Genomic DNA, 18,845 nt, shown 5'->3' on the forward strand with positions numbered 1-18,845 from the left:
TATGTTAGTTATGGGGGTGGTTTAATGCTTTAGCAAGAAGGTAAAATTTCCATCACAGATTATTTCCAAGAAAGGTTCAGAAGTGAAAGCATAGAAAAGCTCGTAGAAAGGAAGAAAACAGAAGAAAAGCAAAGCATATAAAGGCAGAGGGATAAGAGCAAATGAGGGGAAGGAGAAGGAACTAGAAGCAGGAGTGATAGGATTGGAACAAAGGGAGGAACAGGAGACCAGAACAGTTGTCCAGAGCAGAGGACATCAGTACTTAGGAGACAAGAAGGTGGGGACAAGTGAGATAGTGAAAGAGCGTGTCTAAGAGGATAAAACCAAGTGAGTTTGCAACTGAGGAATGTCTGGGTGGAAAGGAAACAAAGCTTAAAGAAAGAGAAGACTCGGCAGCCTTGAGGCCATGATTGCAGAACCAGGAACTGGCTTCTGTGTCCTGAGCTGCTGTCAGTCCTTCATGGGATGGCCAAGAACAGTGACAGTCCAGTCACAGGTGTCCCCAGAGTGGTGATATGGATGTCTCCTGACTTCTTACTCCAAGTGCTCTACCTGTGTAGGGAGAATGGAAAACGGATTTTTATGCGTTCCTCTAAAATCTACCTTTTTCCAAGTCTTCTGAAGTCTTCGCTCACATTCCCTTTGGTTTTCTGTCACTGAGAGCACCAGTGACATTTCTTCTCCAAAAGGAGTTTTTTTCTAACACATTTTGACATTCAGAAAACTAATGGAAAATTTCACAAACTTTGAGGGTGCATTTCCGGACATGATGGGTTCTATACACAAATAGGATATTTACTTACACCTTGGCTCCATTTGTAACAAGCACACCGAAAAGGTGATCTGAGACACTTTTGCCTTTGAAGCAGGAAGTTTAAAACCAAAAAATCACCTTGCTTTATGAAGTTACTATTCCAGAAAGGGAGTATTTGACAAGCAGTCTGTACTCAATAGAGGGCTTCAGCCTGTAAGAAAAACATTGTCTTTTTGTGGTTTGCTGCATAATATGTAGGCTTCTTGCAAGTCTTGTACTTGACAACTTCAAGCGTTCAAACATCAACACCTTTTCTTTTTTAGGATCTTATTGCAGTCGGTGCAATTTTTTTCCCCAAATATTACAATAGCAAACAGGATACAGAGTCCGGTTTCTGTTACTGTTTTCTTAATAGCTACAGTAAGTCATCATAAAACCACAAGAAGATAAGCAGAAAGTTCTTTTGTGTTTTCAAAAGAGAAGTCATCTATATAGCTTCGTTGTAAACAGAAGTGTGTGTGAGAGAGAAATAGAACTGGAAACACTTGTAAAGAGCAGCATGAAATCATTAATGAGTCAGTTTATGCAGTTGAACTTCTCCACTGTGGGTTTTTAACTTGCATGCACATGAAAGCTTCCAACGCAGCTACTGCATAATTCTGTTTAGCACATGTTTTACAGTGCCCTCTGATGGTTATTTCTGTATAGGATGACTATTACCATTGGCAGCTAATGGTACAGGTGTTTACCATGACGTTGGCTGTAGCTGTTCAAGCATCGCTTTACAGTCAGCACCTTGTCACTGATCATTGACTGAGGCATAGGCAGGGTGCTCAGAACAGCATCACCAACATATCTCACCTGAGTGAAGTGAGTCACTTCATCAGCTGGTGGTGTTTATCTAAATCCTGGGCTTTGTATCCATGTAGGAGTAAAATACACTGGTGTAGTCTCATAAAATTCTCATAAAAGTCTACACGTAAATTTGGGGCATATTTCTGCATGATGTCAAGTGCTAAAGTACCATCATTTAACTAGAACTTGGATTTAAGTTTTAGGTTTGTATATTGTGTTTAATATAATCTCAAAAAAAAAAAACCCTGAAAAACATTGAGATGCATCTATGTACTCAGACTAATCCAACATACATGCCTTGAGGTACAGTGGTGTGCAATTTTGGCACTCATTTTCTCTCCCAAGCTTTCTTAAATGGAGATCAATCTGCCATTCTATTCTTTTCCCTGTCCTCCAAGGTTTCAGGGTTGATCACAAATCATTGGGCCTGTTGCTCGCTGCCTGTCAGTGGTGTTACCCCCCAAGTCCTTCTCAGGGCTGCTCTCAACCCATTCTCTGCCCAGCCTGTATCTGTGCTTGGGATTGCCCAGACTCAAGTGCAGGACCTTGCACTTGGCCTTGTTGAATTTCATAAGGCTTGCATGGGCCCACCTCTGCAGCCTGTTAAAGTCCCTCTGCATGGCATCCCTTCCTTCCAGCATGTTGACTGCACTTGCCATCAGCAAGCTTGCTGAGGGTGCACTCAATCTGCTGTCCATGTCACCAACAAAGTGCTGGTCCCAATACTGACCCCTGAGGAATGCCACTTATCACTGGTCTCCACTTAGACACTGAGCCATTGACCACAACTCTGGACTCTACCCTGAGCCAGTAAGTCGTTACTGGCTGGAGCAGCAGGAGTTCATTTGTGCTGTTCTTCAGGGGCAGTACTGTTGATGTTCAATCCCTGTCTGACATCAGACTGGTAGGAGTTGGATGAATTGAGGTTTTCTTTTACTAGCAACTTCACTTTAAAGCCCTCTTCATCAGCTTGGCAAACTATGGTCAAAGATGATCTTCCCCTTCTCTGACAGATGGACCCTATCGCCCTCCAGTAGAGCAGGTTTCTTGAAGCAGGTCTCATGGTCTAAGTAGCCAAATTGCCATGGTGACAAGCCACAAATAGTAAGATATGATCAGCAGCATGTGACGTTGTGCTCATGTGGCACTTACGAAAAGGGACCAATAGATAACTAAATGGTGGGTTTGGTGGCATCAACAGCAGTAAGACCAGTTGGCCAGGATACAATTCCACCCTAGTCAGTGCAGTCAGGTGTATGGTCTGAAGTCCAACCTCAGGCTTTGTATGTAGAATTACTCTGAGGCTACACTTATGATTTCGTACATCTGATGGACATATTTTCCTAACCATGTTTGCTCCTCTGGCCCACACTACAAATACTGTTTAAACTGTGGGAATTGGGGATTTTTGCAAAGAGGAAATAAATGCCATTACAGAGTTTCTCCTATAAGCAAAACGGGGTATCTCGGAGCAGGGGCAGCCAGCCTCAGCCAGTGTTGATCTAGGCGTGAGCTGAGATTTCTCAGGGATTGACTTTGAAAAGAGCATGTATTATCAGTTCCTCTTAAGTGTCAGTGCCTGGTGCTGGACTTAGGAAAACAAATAATAATTGTAAAATACAGTACGCCCTGGAATGTCCATTTTTAAACACCCTGTCAGCTTGCTTACTGTAATTGGGTAGTTAAATAGTCATCTCAGTGTGGCATGATGGGCCCATATAGACCCGCGTTAGTTCCTTTGTGAGATTAATGCGAAGAGATATGTGATTAAGTCCTGGCACTGCAGCACAACACACCTGTTCTGGGCTGATCCTGAACATTTTTTCTTCATTGCCCGAGGAGGAGGCTTCTCAAAGGATTACAGTAACACTTTTTGACAAGCTTATACAGGGTGGAGTTTCCATGTAATGACAGGGCTCATTTGATGGTGTCTCGGTAATGCATTCTTTTTATTTTTGCTGTCAACATGTATTACTGTAGAAGCATTGACTGTTACACAGCTGGTCCAACTTGTCCACATTTCAGTAACAGTAGGTCTCTCGTCATGTTTATTTTTGTTCTTACGCAACACTAGCACTCCTGCTCTCGGATCACGCTTCAAGGTGGAATCGTTAATACCCATAGTTGCTTCAAAAGCCGTCTTATTTTTACAGATACCCATTCAAACCTTCAATTCTCTTTAAGCTATGTCTGCTTGACACACTGTTCTTTAGTGTGAAAGAGAGAGGCTTAATTTTTAAACTGGAAAACTGTTGTAAGCAGACTCTGACTGAAGATAATCTATACAAAAATGCAGACCTGCAGAGTCACCATCACTGCTCTCTAATCTTAGGTGGTATCTCTTCTTCCCCGGTACTGCTGCAGCATGAGGAAAATGTAGGTCCTTCCTGACCAGTATCTGGATGGGGGTTTAAAAAATGCATGAAAGAAAACCAAGAGTCTAAAATGGCAACATAAATTCGCCTTCTTTACCTGCTCTTTGTAAAAGTATGCTTGTGTGTCCATCCCAGCACTTACTGACCAAATGTTTTTATAACTTTGCATATGAAAGCCTGGTATCACCATGTCTTCCTCCTTTTCTGCTTGCTGCTGTCAAATGTAAGGGACTTCCTTAGGTTTTTTTTTATGTTATAACTTAACAGTTTTAGCTTCCAACACAGATGAGGCCCTGTGACATGGTTTAGTGGTGGACTTGGCAGTCCTGAGGTAACAGTTGGACTTGATCTTAAAGGTCTTTTCCAACCTACTTGATTCTGTGCTATATCTCATAGCGACACAGGAAGTTGAAGAGGATAACTGATGGTCTGTTCGTCTTTTCCTCCTTCAAATAGGTTGCTTTTCTCCACTCCTTAACCTGCAGTTGTGTTTTCTGGTTAGAGGATGGCCTAAGCGCTTCCATCAGCTGTGCAGGAGGAGACCCCTGCAATTTCTGTTTAGGCACTGAAGCTCGCATTAAAGTCAGTAGAAATTAAGCATCTGAATACCTTTGATAATCTGTGTTCCATCTAACACTGTCATGTGTATCATGGTATATAGTGTTTGCACAACAAGAGGTTATCAGAATAAATACATGAAATCCATTAAATCCCAAAGCACAAAAGCATTCTGCTGATGACAGCCATCCAGTGAAGAACATGATTTAACCCCTCAAAAATCCAATTAGCACGTTTGCTAATTATTACTAGTTATAACTAATTAAACTACAGTAATCAAAATTTATTTGATTAAATTTTCCAATTTTGAATTTGTAATATGATAGCACCCCAAAGAGAAGGCTGCGTGGAGACCTCATAGCAGCCTTCCAGTATCTGAAGGGGGGCTATAGGGATGCTGGGGAGGGACTCTTCATTAGAGACTGTAGTGATAGGACAAGGGGTAACAGGTTAAAACTTAAACAGGGGAAGTTTAGATCAGATATAAGGAGGGAATTCTTTCCTGTTAGGGTGGTGAGGTGCTGGAATGGGTTGCCCAGGGAGGTTGTGAATGCCCCATCCCTGGCAGTGTTCAAGGCCAGGTTGGACAAGGCCTTGGGTGATATGATTTAGGGTAAGGTGTCCCTGCCCACGGCAGGGGGGTTGGAACTTGATGATCTTAACGTCCTTTCCAACCCTAATTATTCTATGATTCTATTCTATGATTCTATGATCGGTTTCCCATTGAGCACTTCACTGCGCTGACACACCAGCAGGGACGAGTGCTGCCTTCAAGAGCTTATGGCATAGTTTGAACTATGATAAAATGCAAGGCAACAGCAGATTTAAAAAAGAAGATAAAATTAGAGCATCTTTAATTTGTGTGGCTTTTTGGGTATACATGTTGATGGCTCCAGTCACTGAATATTCACTTTGTTTCTCTTAGAAACAACAGCTTTCCCTGTGATACAGCCCAGATGTTGTAACAGGACCGGCTGGCTTTTTTCCCATGGGAAGTCACTGCAGAACTTTAAAGAAAGTTTTGGGGTTGTTGGGTTTTTTTTGTCACTTGATGTAATTCCCAAAACCCAGTATCTGGAACTGGGCCTTCATCCTTAGATGCAGACGGGCAGGATCTTCCGGTGGTTCTGCGTTGTTTTGCCTCCCCACCTGTAGCTCTGCCACAACAGAAACATTCATTTGCTTTGTCTTCATTGTTCTCCTCTGCCAAACACATTCTGTGTACACTTTTTCCCTCCATGTATTCCCCATCATGTACGTTTAAGTTATACAATGTGCAAGTCTGTCAGTGAGTCAAATTAATGCCTTTCTTGCTCTGGTTTGTTTGGCCAAAGGGGTGTTTCTCTTTAATGCTCCCATGAACAGCCTCAAGCACTCACAGATTTTAATTTCAGGAGTGGCTCGGTGAAATGACCTGTCGTTCAGATAAGCATTAAGCACTTGTAAATACACTCTCTTTGGGGTTTTTTCTTTCTTGTAACAGCCGTTTACTCAGTGATGCTCTGAGAAATGTCTTCTGCTCGTGGTTATCCTCTCAAGTTCTGTCTCGTCTGGTTTTACTTCACAGTAAAACAGATCCCAAGGGGCAATGGGGAATAAAATAGAACACATCTCCCTGAGACAGATCAGGTATAAAACTGATTCCTGGGGTTAAATCATTAAATCCTACCCTCAGAAACAGCAACAATAAATAAAAAATAGCCCATGAGGGCCAATGCTGACTTTTCCAGCAAAACATCCCCTCCAAAAAGCCAAGTGTATGGTGTATTTGGGTTTTTACCCTGTGGAATCTGCAGGAAAAGGGAGCATTGCTGCTGTAAATTCAGTCAGGAATCTGTCTTTTCCATCATCTTGCATCTGAACACACCTGCTATTAGGTGCTTCAGGGGTGACTTTAACAAATGGTTTAGGTGATAATTTTTTGGAGATAAGTGTTCTAAATTTCTTCCTAACCTTCTCTGTTAATTTTTCTTAGTCTCATAGCTCTGAATATTACTCAAGGTTTTTATTACTTAAGGTTTTATCTGGTCCATTGTAACTATCTCATGAATGTAAGTGTTTTCTACTTTTGTTGTGACTTTGCATCTGCAGTATGCATGAAAGCAAAGTTAATTCAAAGCTGAAGAATATATTCTGTGGGTAAATGCAGGGTTTTTTTTTAACTGTAAACTTTCTATCAAATCAGTGTGTCCTCCTGATTGTTACATCCTCAAAATGGGAAAAGGGAGATCAGCAACTTTTTCCCTTTACGGAGCGAAAGAGAATTACCTCCTCATCTCCTGCATAAACCCCATGGGATGTGGATGGTTTACATTCACACCCACCTTCAGTCCCTGCTGTGTAACCCCCATTTCTAATGAAGACTTTTAAGGTGACCTGGGATAAGTCATTGTCTGCTTACAACTTGATTGCTTGAAGAAGGAAGATAGCAAATTTGCCTTCATTGCTAAAGTATTGTGGAGATACATTTAGTGATGGTCAGTAGATGCTGCAGTTTATATAGGGTTTAACAGGAATGATTTCAGCTACCTCAAATTTTGTTGATGGGTAACACGACATTTTTTAAAGTAATTATTAATTATTAATTTTTCTTCATGTATTTTTTCTTAGCGCATTGAAAGATTCTCTGCATAGTATTTTCTTCTGCTCTTCCTGTCACTATTACGAATTTTCTTACTGGTGAACTTGAGTCATCCTCGTACTTCGTATGGTTTCTCAAGAGGAAGAGATGTCTAAAATAACAAACTGCATTCCAAAAAGGAGAACTGCTTTATCTAATGTTTAAAATTTGTCCAAGGTGTAACTCTGAACCGGAGAATGTTACATAGAGGTGGTTCCTGTCAAGTGCGACCAGTATTAACAAAACACAGAAGTAGGTTCAAGGAGACATTTCATAGAATTACATCTGCTTCTTACCTAAAGAAATCTGGATTCCAGATTTGGTTTTAAAGTCAGTTTCAGTAAATGTTTCAATGCATTGTAGAGCTCGGTGGCACAGTCATTTACATTTACATGTGGCTCATATATTTCCATGAGGACCAGTCATGCGTCGTAATTCTTCACATTCCTGACGTCTTTTTCATAATCCACTTTTAGGATGATGATAACTGTGATGAATAGGGAGGAAATAATGTTTTATTTTTTTTAAATGCTTGGAATTCATGTTTTGATTCTAGCTGCAGGATCGATAGCGTCAGTGTTTTTTGCAGTTATCATCTAGGTTATATCATTTAAACCTATTTTAGAAGTTCTTTAGTGCAGCTCTCTGTAGGTAAATGAATCCTGTGCTCATCATGGATAACTTCTAATAACTTCTAGACAGTAAAATGAAAAATAAAAGCCAGTGCTCAGTTTCTCACAACTCTGATTAATGTGTATGTACACTGAGTCCGTTTTAACAATTCTTCTAACATTTGAATTTTTACTTTTTGAGTGTTGGTTTGGGGTTCTTTTTTGTGAACTAAACTATATGTTATGATGAAGGAAAGAGCCTGTAGTTGGAATGGTTGCATCTGATCTTTCAGTTTTCTTTCGGGCTTTAGCTGGACTTGTGTGACCTTTGAAATTCAGTGTGTGAAGTTAGGTGTGATATATGAAGATGCAAAAATGAAAGTTAAATAGGTTCTCTTTGAAATAATGTTTTTTGCAACCTCTCACAGATTACCTGAAGTCCTTTTCCTTTAGAAAGCTGATTTGGGAAGATAGTTTCGGTTCTCACCATTCTAAGATAAATTTATGGTATGCTTGCGGAAAGTCCCAGTATAGATCCTACAAAACTTTTTCCTTTGCCTGTTACATTCCATCTATGAGAAGAGTTGGGAAAACCTTTGTGTATTCAAGGCGCTTTCCTCATACTTTTGATAGCATAAAAATTGAAGCTGTTTGTTATTAAAAACGCTCTTCTCAGACATGGAATATTAGGATAGGGTAGTTTCAGCTATAAGGTTTGAGTTAACTGTTGAAGATATTCCATGAGCGTAGCACATGAAGCTTATCAAGATCTAGAGAAGCCAAGAAGGGGAACGAGTTATTTGGTGGTTATTGTCCTTTTTACATTATGATTCCCTTATGTGGAATAAACCTTAGAAATGAATGGTAAAATTAATATAATTCTTTAATAAGTAGTAGGTAGTAGACCTTCATTTCTATGAAATCCAGGGTATAGATTACTCCAGTGCAAGTACTGTGTTACTGGTGAATGGTTACTGGTACCACAGGTGAATGTGCTGAGCCCACCAGCAATCTCACAGCTACTAAATCTTACTGATTTTTATAGGGACCAGTGCAGCCTCTGCAGGGCTCTGGGAGGATTATAAGATGTAAGAGGAGTACGTTTAGGGCAGCAGCCGCTGTCTCTGGCTCCAGAGGTGGAGTATGAAGCTACTGGTTGTGTACTTTGCTTTATCAGACATCACCCCAGTTCAGTTATTCCAGCTTTCAGGGATATCCACTTCTTGATCCTCCACTCTGTGGATGATACCTCACTTTGTCTTTCATGTACTTTTAGTAAACCTTTATTTCTTCATGCTGTGATCATTAATAAGATACTTTGCTAGGTTTGCTGGCTTGAAGTTCGCATGCTGACACGCTTCTTGGCAGCCTGCATCTGTCCATCTGAGATGCTTCAGAGCAGTACTTGCTACTTTCCCATTATTGTGTAATATTCAGCACTGTGAATTGAGGCCTCTGAATGATGTTTGACAGTCACAGCCCTGGATGGGTCCTCCTGAGGGCTTTTTTACCAGGATCTGGGAACAGGTCTTCTCTCTCAGGACAAGCTATTACTCGCTGTTAGTCTGAGTGGAGAGCAAATTAAAATTCAGCCTCATCCTCTAAACCACAGTCTGTCCTTCCCTATTACAAGACCATCCAAATTGTCAGCTGCAGGAGTGAAACCCTCCCCAGCACCAGCCCACACATACCCCTCCAGTGGCATGGCTGGGGCTGCACCATTCCTGGGGGCTGCACCAGCCACAGCCCTGATAAAAATGGCAGAGCAAAGAGTCTTGGTACCAGGTCCAGCCCTCAGGACAGGGCTTGGGCACACAGATCTGTTACATGACAATTGAAACATAGCTTTAGGTAAATCATAATTTTTAAAGCAGTGCCACCCCTGAACTCATTCCTCCTAGCAGCAGTCAAGTAATTTGAAGTTACTGGGATTAAAAAGTGCTGCCGAACGTAAAGGTGTATATCATATTGGTCCACTGTTTGCTGATTTTGTTTTCTTTTCTTTTTTTTTTACTTTAGGATGAACGTGAAGCCAGAGAAAATGTGAAAAGAGAGCAGGACGAAGCATACCGCATATCATTGGAGGCTGACAGAGCAAAGGTGTGTGCAGGGTGAATGTCAGGGTCTCTCCACAGCTGGTGAAGTAGCTCTGGTGCAGGGAACTGCCTGCCTTCCGTTCTGCTCTTGAGATGATATGGTTGCTCTAGGAGCCATTATTGCCCTTAGAGGTTATAAAATGGCACTGGATACAGTCACTAGGAGTAGACTTCACTACATCTTCCCGCTAAAGCAGTCCTGGCCACATAATAGTAGAAGTTGGGAAAGGAATGACTTACCTCTGATAATCAATTTCTACAGAAAGGTTGAGTTTCTTTGCTTTTATTTGGCTAGCGCTCATTAAACACAGCTGTGGAAAGCGAGGTAATACATGCTCTTTGTTTCTTAGAGGGAAGCACAAGAGAGAGAAATGGCAGAGCAGTTTCGCTTGGAACAAATTCGGAAAGAACAGGAGGAAGAACGTGAGGTAGGTGGTTTTACCTTCTCTGACAACTGTTTGGGTTCATAAACCTTATGGACATTGCAACTTTCATTCAAAGTATAACTTTTATGTGAATTTTAAAAGTTTAAAAACTTTTAGAAGTTAATTTCTTACCATATATAAAACACAGTGCAGCTAAATCATTTTCATCCACTGCTTAATAGCTTTTTTGTTCCGTCATCTGGGTCACAATTACATCATCCGGGTCTGAACTAGAGCCAGATATTAGATAGGCCTGCTCATAGGAGATCCAGGAAACGAGCTCCATAACTGGTGAAATCTTTGGGAACTTCTAACTTTATTTCTGCAGGCACTCCTTTAAACATACAATACCATGGAGCCCTTTCATTTCTCCCAGGAAGTACTAAATTCAGTCCAGCAACAGTATTCACTGGTTTGAGAAAGGTGCTGTCCACTTCTTTCTTAATCCTGCAGTATCTGATGATGTATTTAGCTCCTGTTATTAGTATAAGCCAAGAATGGAAGCTGAAACACTACTGAAGGAGCAATACATAAAACTAGACTGTGAGAATTGTGTCGGGGATAATTGTAAGATGGAATTCTGTGATGTTAATAGTAGTCAAACATGAATCAGTAGCAGTAGCATGGAGCAGTAACGAACTCTTGAGCAGCCAGCTCACAGTCAGATTTAAATAAGATGGTTTGGTTTTGTTTTTTTTAAGTATTTTTTCATGCATAGAAAACAATAATTACTTCTGCTTTATTGTATCTGCTCCTGAGCCATTCCATTGGCCTTTTGGAAATGGTTTTCTTACACAAAGGTTGCAAGACTAGTCCATGTTATCAAAATATACCTGGGCTTCCCTGTTTAACTGTAGAGTGCAGTGATGAAAATAATAGGATCTGTTTGCTTAGTAGAACAAAAGGGATTTTAACAATAATGTTTACTAACACTCCCCATTTTCAAGTATACAGATTACTTATACTGAACTGTTCTGCAACAGTGTTTACTTACAGAAGTGGCTTTGTGTTTAGTTTGTATATTTAAAATCTGACTATTGAGCTGAACATCTTTTTGTCAGCAAACTGAAATTGCTTGTTCAGGTCCAAGAGTTTTTAATGTGATCCATCACGTCATTGTTTTCTGAGTTGCTTTGCTGGTACAGAATATCCATTGTAAATTGCCATTTTATGTTGAAGCCTTGGAGACTAGTTACTTTAGGGAGCGACACACTCTTTGCACAAAGAAAAGAGCTCTAATGAGCTACTGTTGTTTATTTTTCTATAATATAATTGATTGGGTTCAGTAAATAATGTAGCATCTGTTGTTATACTTTGTGGGGAAATGTCAAAACAGAAAGATAGTAAGCAGGTGGTTGAGAATGGAGAGAGAGAAAATTAAAATAGAATCTATTTAAAACATAATCTCATAGTAGATGAGCAAAAATGAACTCAAGTTCTATGTATAAATATTTATACTGAGATATAATTTGCTCAGAGGTTTGTATGTGAGAAGTAGACAATTTAAAAGCCTTCATAAGCCTTGCTTCTGCCCTGTTCTTTCTCTTTGATGGGATCATCCTCCATCAGTTTCTGTTACTAAATGACCTTGGGGAGGTTTTCAAAGGCACAAATAGCAACTGTGTATCTTGAAAGTTCCTAGAAAATCTGGGTAAATCCCTACCTGACTGCCTCTTCAGGTTGGAAAATTGTCTTTTAGGTGTATTTTGGGGCAGGCAGTTTATTCCATTCATTGACATTCTCATTAACTGCTGCCTCAAGTGAGGTGATAGTGTAACAAGACTGCTTTTTAAGTATGATCTGATTTTTAACAGATGACCGTGCCTGTCCATGAGTACCGACAGTGTTCAGTACCCTCCAAATTCAAGCCCACCTTGTTCAGCAATCAAATACTAGGCATCAATTAAAAACCGAAATAACCTGCTCAAGGTGTTAGTGTTGTAGTAGATCCTGGAAGCAGAGGACAGGCTTGGCTCCTGCCCTTAAAATCCTGACATCAGCAACATACACAATGTTAGCAGGAAGACAGTCAGAGCCATTTTCAGGCAGGTAATGTCATTACATTTGAGGCTGATTTCATGCAAATTGTTGCAGAAACTGTGCACGCATGTGCTTGGAACCATCTTCCTGCAAATAATAATAATTGCTTGCTTTAAATCTTAAAGCTTCTGGCTCTGTTCTCCCAGTTTTCTTCTTTGACCATTCCTATTTTTATCTGTCCACTATGTATCTTAATGTACCTCCATGATATTTTTAATGATGTCTTTTTAACAGTGTTTAAATTATTTACAATAAATCTCCTGTATATATTTCTTTTAACTCTGAGCTGCCACTAAGGGTCTTGTCTTTGCTGCAAAAAGTCAGTTACTCTGTGCAAGAGGAAGGCAATTTGATAAGTGCATTTAAAGAAATACTTTTACTGCCTTTTAATTTATACCCTTCAAGGAAGCAATTGGCCACTTGACAATTATTCTCTCATTCGAATTTTTTCCAAGGCATTCTGCCAAATGATTAAATTACTTATCCCTATCGTGCATTAACTGTAGACCTAATAATATGTGTTATAAGGAAGGATTTATTTTAATTAGTTGTCTGGTGGGCTGTTATTAAGGAATGAATAAAAATGATTTTGTCATTGAGTCTAAAGGCTCTGGAGCACTGTGGCACATCTTGAAGTTCTAGAAGAAATAAAAAGAAAAGCTTTCTGTCCTTCTATTGATAGCATTGCAAGCTCAATGGTTATTTTTCCTTCCTCAGGCTATCAGGCTCTCTCTTGAGCAGTCTTTGCCTCCTGAACCAAAGGAGGAGAGCACCGAGTCTGTCAGTAAACTGCGTATTCGGACGCCCAGCGGAGAGTTCTTTGAGCGACGTTTCCTGGCCAGCAGCAAGCTGCAGGTTGTCTTTGATTTTGTAGCTTCCAAGGGATATCCTTGGGAGGAGTACAAGCTGCTGGGCACCTTTCCGAGGAGAGATGTGAGTAAATGTACCTTTCAGGAATACATACCACTACTTCTTTCTCCAGTATGTTAGAGGACCGGTATGTTATAGCATAGAAGGTAAAAGATACGAGTAAGCGTGCTGCCAACTACCATCAGACGTTACATACAAAATTGTGTCTCAAAATCTGTTTCCAGTAACACTGTAAAAAATTCTCCATTTCTGAAACAAACAAATTGTGGACCATATTCAATGAAAACTGCCCAAATATGCTGAGCCAGTACTGATTATATCCTGTTTTGAAGGAAGGCACATTGAAATTAGTACTCTGTTTGCATCTGTTAATAGCTGGTACTTCTCATCTCTTTGGTTTGCCATTTTGATGCAATTTTATGTTATGAACCAGGAAGGCTCAGGATTCAATAGTATGCAGTTATGAGCTAATCAGTAAGTTCTAGTAGATTACTCATTCACCTTTTACATAATATCAGTAAATAATCATCTGTATCTCCTACCTCAAAATTCGAATGATGTACCTGCTGTGACCCATTTTCAGAATCAATACTGCTTGCAAATGCCTATTACATTCTGTTGATTTATCAACAGATATTTATGCACTAGTTACTCGGTTTCTCTGAAAATATACCCATGTGTTTTCTGCTCTATTACAAATTAACTTTAATTTCTTGTTTAGCCATTGTTACAGCAAAGGGATACAACTGTGCAGCAATTACCCAGGGCCTGTATAAAGGACAAAGGTAACAGGCACTACAGAGGTGACAAAACAGAGCTAAGCAAAGATGGGTAAAGCAGTTTTTTGGCCGTACTGCCTCAGTATTAAACAAGTGGGGGCAGCTCTGGATCAGATGTGGTTTTGTTTCCTGGAGGCATCTCCATGTGACTGTTTAAGCCGTTTTTCATCAAAAGAGCTCAGTAAGTTGGGTTGTTTTGCCATTTGTTTCCCATCACTGCCCCTGGAGGAGGTTCACTAGGAATAAGGCTCTGATTAGTGTGTTTACAGTACTATTTTGTAACAGATACCTCTTGCTTTATCGTCTGATTTGTATGTACTCCAAAAGGGAAGAAAATAACGTCCTTAGCAAGAATACAATCTTGAGAGTGGATGTGATTTCTGACCGGTTTTTGCATAACTGTGAACAGGATTGTAGTGCTTGCAGCTTTTCTTCCACCTTGTCTCAAATTGAGAATCCTGATCTGTCAGACTGAAAAGCAGCATTTAAGGAATCTCATTAATCACTAATTAACTTTACTCCTTACGCATGTAATATCATTTCCAGTGGAACCAAGGACTAGAAGTCATCTCTGTTTCCAGGATTACCAATCATTCTGTTTATTTGACAGAAGAAGAACAATGTTTCACAGTCTAAACAATGTTTTTGTGTATTTTAAATATTCTGGAAGTCGTACCTCCTTAACTGTAACATATTTTTATCTTAGTACATATTTAATATAAAACCCCCTGCATGTATATTACTCTATTTATATTTGTTTGCACTTTAGACTGTTTCTGTACTGATGATGTTCACTGTACTGATGATGTTCACTGATGATGTTCACTGTACTGATGATGTTCACATCATCATCATTATTAATTTTAGTCCCCTGTAACAAACTCAGAAATTGATCAGATGACTCATATAAGAACAAGTTAAGAAAGGTGCAGAAAAGAAAAAAGGCCACTAAATTAGATCAGGCTGGTATTTTCAGTGCGTCTGTGAAACTGTCAGGGAGAAAATGCTGAGGCAAAGAAAGGAGAATTTAACAGCAGGATACAGAGCCGTTGGTCTGTTGCGTGGGAAGCAAAGACCCTGTCATCTTTTTTTCTATGATTCCAGCTTAATAATGCCATGTATGAGGAGTCACATAAATGATTCATGCCGATTGACTCAGTGGTCGTGTATGAATCTGGTTGCCATTGTGACCACCAGAGCTACAACAGATGAAAAATAATCCCCAGGGGTTTTGCTAACCACTGAGAGCTATAAATGACATCTGCCGTGTTCCCCAGTTTGGGGAAGTTGGAAGTGTGCGACTTCATAGTTGATGAATGACTTGGAAAGATGGTAAAAGTATATATTCATTACGTTAGGCTACTCTTAAAAATATAGTGTAATTTGTCAAGACCCTCCTGCTATGTGATCTGTATCACAAACATCCGTTGAAATCTGTGCAGCAAGAACAGAGCACTTAGGATGCCTGTGCTCCAGAAAACAGTGGCATTTAAAATGCGTAAATTTAAAATATGTATAAACATGTTTATACATAACATATTTTAAAAAATATGTTTGAATATATCAGTTACTTTGCTGGAGTTTTTGCTGCAATAGGATGAAAACATATCTTCTCCAGACTGTATTTTTTATCTCTGTCCTCATTTGTAATTCCATAACACACCCCCTTAAAAGTGTTTCTGTCTTACCAAAACAAGTGGATTCTCTTTAACCAATTCAGCATTCTCTTGTAATAAACTCATTAGAGCATTTTTTCCCTGTTTTTCAAAGCCATCAGTCCTTATACAGTGTTGTTGAAGTATTTCTGTCTTTCGTATATGAAAATTCATTAGTTCTTAGTTCTATGTTCCAGTTGCTTACAGAGATATCCTTAGCTAACTTAAAGTTGGTATCATAACCCCACTGTAAATACAAACTTGTACACATGAGTAAATACACAGATTAACCTTTTCCAGACACTACTTGTAGATTTTAAAGCAGCAGTGACATTCCAAAGCAGTTAAGCACATGCAGTGGCTTGTTATTGGGTCTTTGTCACTGCCTGTGTTGTTCTTTCTACTAGTGCTGAAATTAGATATTAGCCATGTCCTCTCTCAGTACCTTAAACAAGGCAGCAGCACTACATAACATACCAACAAATGTGTATCACACAGGTGAGCCTGGGTCAGGAGGTAACTTGCACCTCTAACTTTGAAAATGTTTGGCAAGCACATCTTTTGAGTGAAAAGCTGTATTATAAGTTCTTTGTTTTATTCGTAAATGCACCTGCAAAGGCTTTAATGGAAGCAAATGTGTGACCTGTTCAAATGTATGTGCTGATTTTAGAATTATAGTTCCCTTTCTTCCAAGAATTGCCCTAATCTTCAAAATGCATTTAACTATAACAAAAAGAGCTCACCCTAAGCATATTAGTGTGCTCAGTCAACCTTCTCATTCAGTATTTCTTCTGTGTTCATTTCTCTTAAAAGCCTTCCCAAACACTAATTTCAGTAGTCCTCTCAATCTGCCACCTGTATGATCCACGTTCTCCCAGTATCCGGGAGACTTCCCAGTTGATCAGTTCCTTGCTTCCTTCTGTGGAGATCTGCAGAAGTCTTCCTAATACTCTCTTAACGTCTGATGGAGTGGGGGCATTTAACCACACTTTAGGCAAGAAGGTGAAGTGTATCAGGTCTACCTGAAACTATAGGAAAAATGTGCAGAACAAATTTACCCAATCTGGGCTTCAGCCACCCTAGTAGGATTAATGATATGTTGGCAAGTGTTTTATGGTCCTGGCATGCTTTCTCTTTCAAAACACTATTTTTGAAAGACTGAATTTCTTAATTTCTTCTGGAAAATATCAAAATTGCAACCTATCATTTCTTCTGCTCCTTCCTCCTTAAGGTGGAGCATTAGTTGTGTATTTGAGAATATGCCTTTTGCAGACACGGTATTAGAGACTTAAGCTCTTTATTTACTGTATCTGGAGGCCCTGGTAAGCCAAGACTTCTACAGTATTTCACATTTTATTTTTCTGAGCCACAGCTTAGGATCAGGTGGCAGTTAAGTCACTTAAGGTTATTTAAATGCATCTAAAATGTTGCTTAATAATTCAGAACCAGTTTGCTCTGTTTAGAGTATTAAGATTTTTTAAATCCTTTTAATTAACCAATTTCAACAGCAGTTTAAATAAACAGAAACAAAAAATCTGTCTCCCTTGAAAGGGCAGAAATGAGATTTAACTCAACTTGCATGTCAATTTAAATTAGGAATGATCAGCCTTTCAGTAAATTTAGAGTCAGGCAATTCTTAATATTATATATATTATATAAATATTATGTATATAATATATGTATTTATAGATAATATTATATAAATATTAAAATATTCCTCCAAACCCAAATGTGATCATTCCTGTGCTCAGAGTAATCCTCTTTGATGCCCACAGTGGTGAAAATAATGCCACAGGATAGTAAACTAGCTACAGCACTCAGCTGATGTAGTAGGCAGAGTATTTAGCACGCGTGGGTCTGAAAAGGTAACTATGCTCTGTTCTCAGACAGGTAATGTTAAGAGCCTGATCTCCATATTACTATGCCAGGTAGTTTGGCAATTCTGTATATCAGTTCCAGAAGCCATTCTTTGTAAGGATTGTTCTGCATTTCACTCAGTGCAAACTTCTTACTCTACATAACCTACTTTTAAACTCATTAGATAGTGTTTGAACTCATAGTTCCTGAAAGCATTATATGTCCAGGACCATCTCTGGCTTTTAACGTTCTTTCCTCTAATCATCTTCTTGATAGAAAGAAAGATGGGGAGAAAGATCTTAACTGTGAGAAAGGATTTATGCAGTGTCATGATTATACCTTGTAGCACTTTCAGTAACTTCACATAAATCAGGAAAGTAGCTTGAATATCTGTCTGATGGCAAAGAAGGATTTTGGATGAATTAAATATTTTTCTGAAATGTTAAAAAAGTTTTCAAATGTTTAATAAGTTCAGGAAAAATTTATTATGTGATCCCTGTAATTTTCCCAGTTGTTTCAGTTACTGGTGTTTGTATTTCCTACTACATGAGATAGTTCTCATCTGCTTCAATTCACATAATTTAGAATTTTACAGGTCAATACAGCTTTGATGGTGGCATGTGTTTATCAGCTCTGATCTAGTTTGCACAAGGCCATAACCACCTACAAAGTTAGATGTCCCTCCTCTTGTCATTTACAACTGTCCTTAAGTCAATACTATCTGCCCTCGTCTTTCCTCTCTTTTCAGGATATGTTGTTTTATTTATTCAAGCAGTTTAGTTTAGTTAAGACACCAAGAAGTTGCTTAAGCAAATTGGCCATACCAGAGTGGCATATTCCCATGCCTCTTTTAGAAGCATGATTTCTGGTCGTTCTTCCTCATGACTTGCAACAGTAGAACAGTTGGACTGATGAACGTCGAGTGCAAGAGGAAAGGACCACATATCATTGCAGACAGAACACTGAAGCATTTGCAACCCCTAGGATTGCTGTTAATAAGTTTGGTGCTCAGAGAGTAGTATCACAGTCTTTTGGTCTGCACATATAAAAGGGAGCAGGTGATGTTCTTGCCCTACTGAAATCAATGGCACTACTTTAGAGACTATTAGAGAATATTGAGTGGATTTTGCTTCTTGAATGTGATGTTTACTTTTGTGGAAATATAATTTCCATTTGGTAGTCAAGAATTCTGTAAATATTACAGATTTTTCGTATTTCCTTCCAAGAAAGACAGACTTGATCTGTCTTTCCAGGGCTAGTGTCTCTGCATAAGTAACTATGATATCCAAAGAGAAAGATGAGAGCCTTTCGTGTATAAAGAAATTGGAAGGAGATGGAAGGAATGTCTTC

General features: G+C 39.3%; 1 protein-coding gene across 1 annotated transcript in view; it reads left to right on the top strand.

Annotated features, from left to right (window-relative positions):
• Positions 1-18,845, top strand: part of FAF1 (Fas associated factor 1) — a 169,834-nt gene that overhangs the window by 140,491 nt on the left and 10,498 nt on the right. Inside the window, exons 16-18 of the mRNA XM_061451261.1 lie at positions 9,793-9,873; positions 10,220-10,297; positions 13,052-13,267. Coding sequence (XP_061307245.1) covers positions 9,793-9,873; positions 10,220-10,297; positions 13,052-13,267 — 375 coding nt within the window. The remainder of the gene's footprint in view (positions 1-9,792; positions 9,874-10,219; positions 10,298-13,051; positions 13,268-18,845) is intronic.

The sequence above is a fragment of the Pezoporus flaviventris genome, unplaced genomic scaffold (genome assembly GCF_033815535.1).
Source record: "Pezoporus flaviventris isolate CSIRO_AGI_PZ_B2104156 unplaced genomic scaffold, CSIRO_AGI_Pfla_v1 ptg000013l, whole genome shotgun sequence".
Taxonomy (NCBI): domain Eukaryota; kingdom Metazoa; phylum Chordata; class Aves; order Psittaciformes; family Psittacidae; genus Pezoporus; species Pezoporus flaviventris.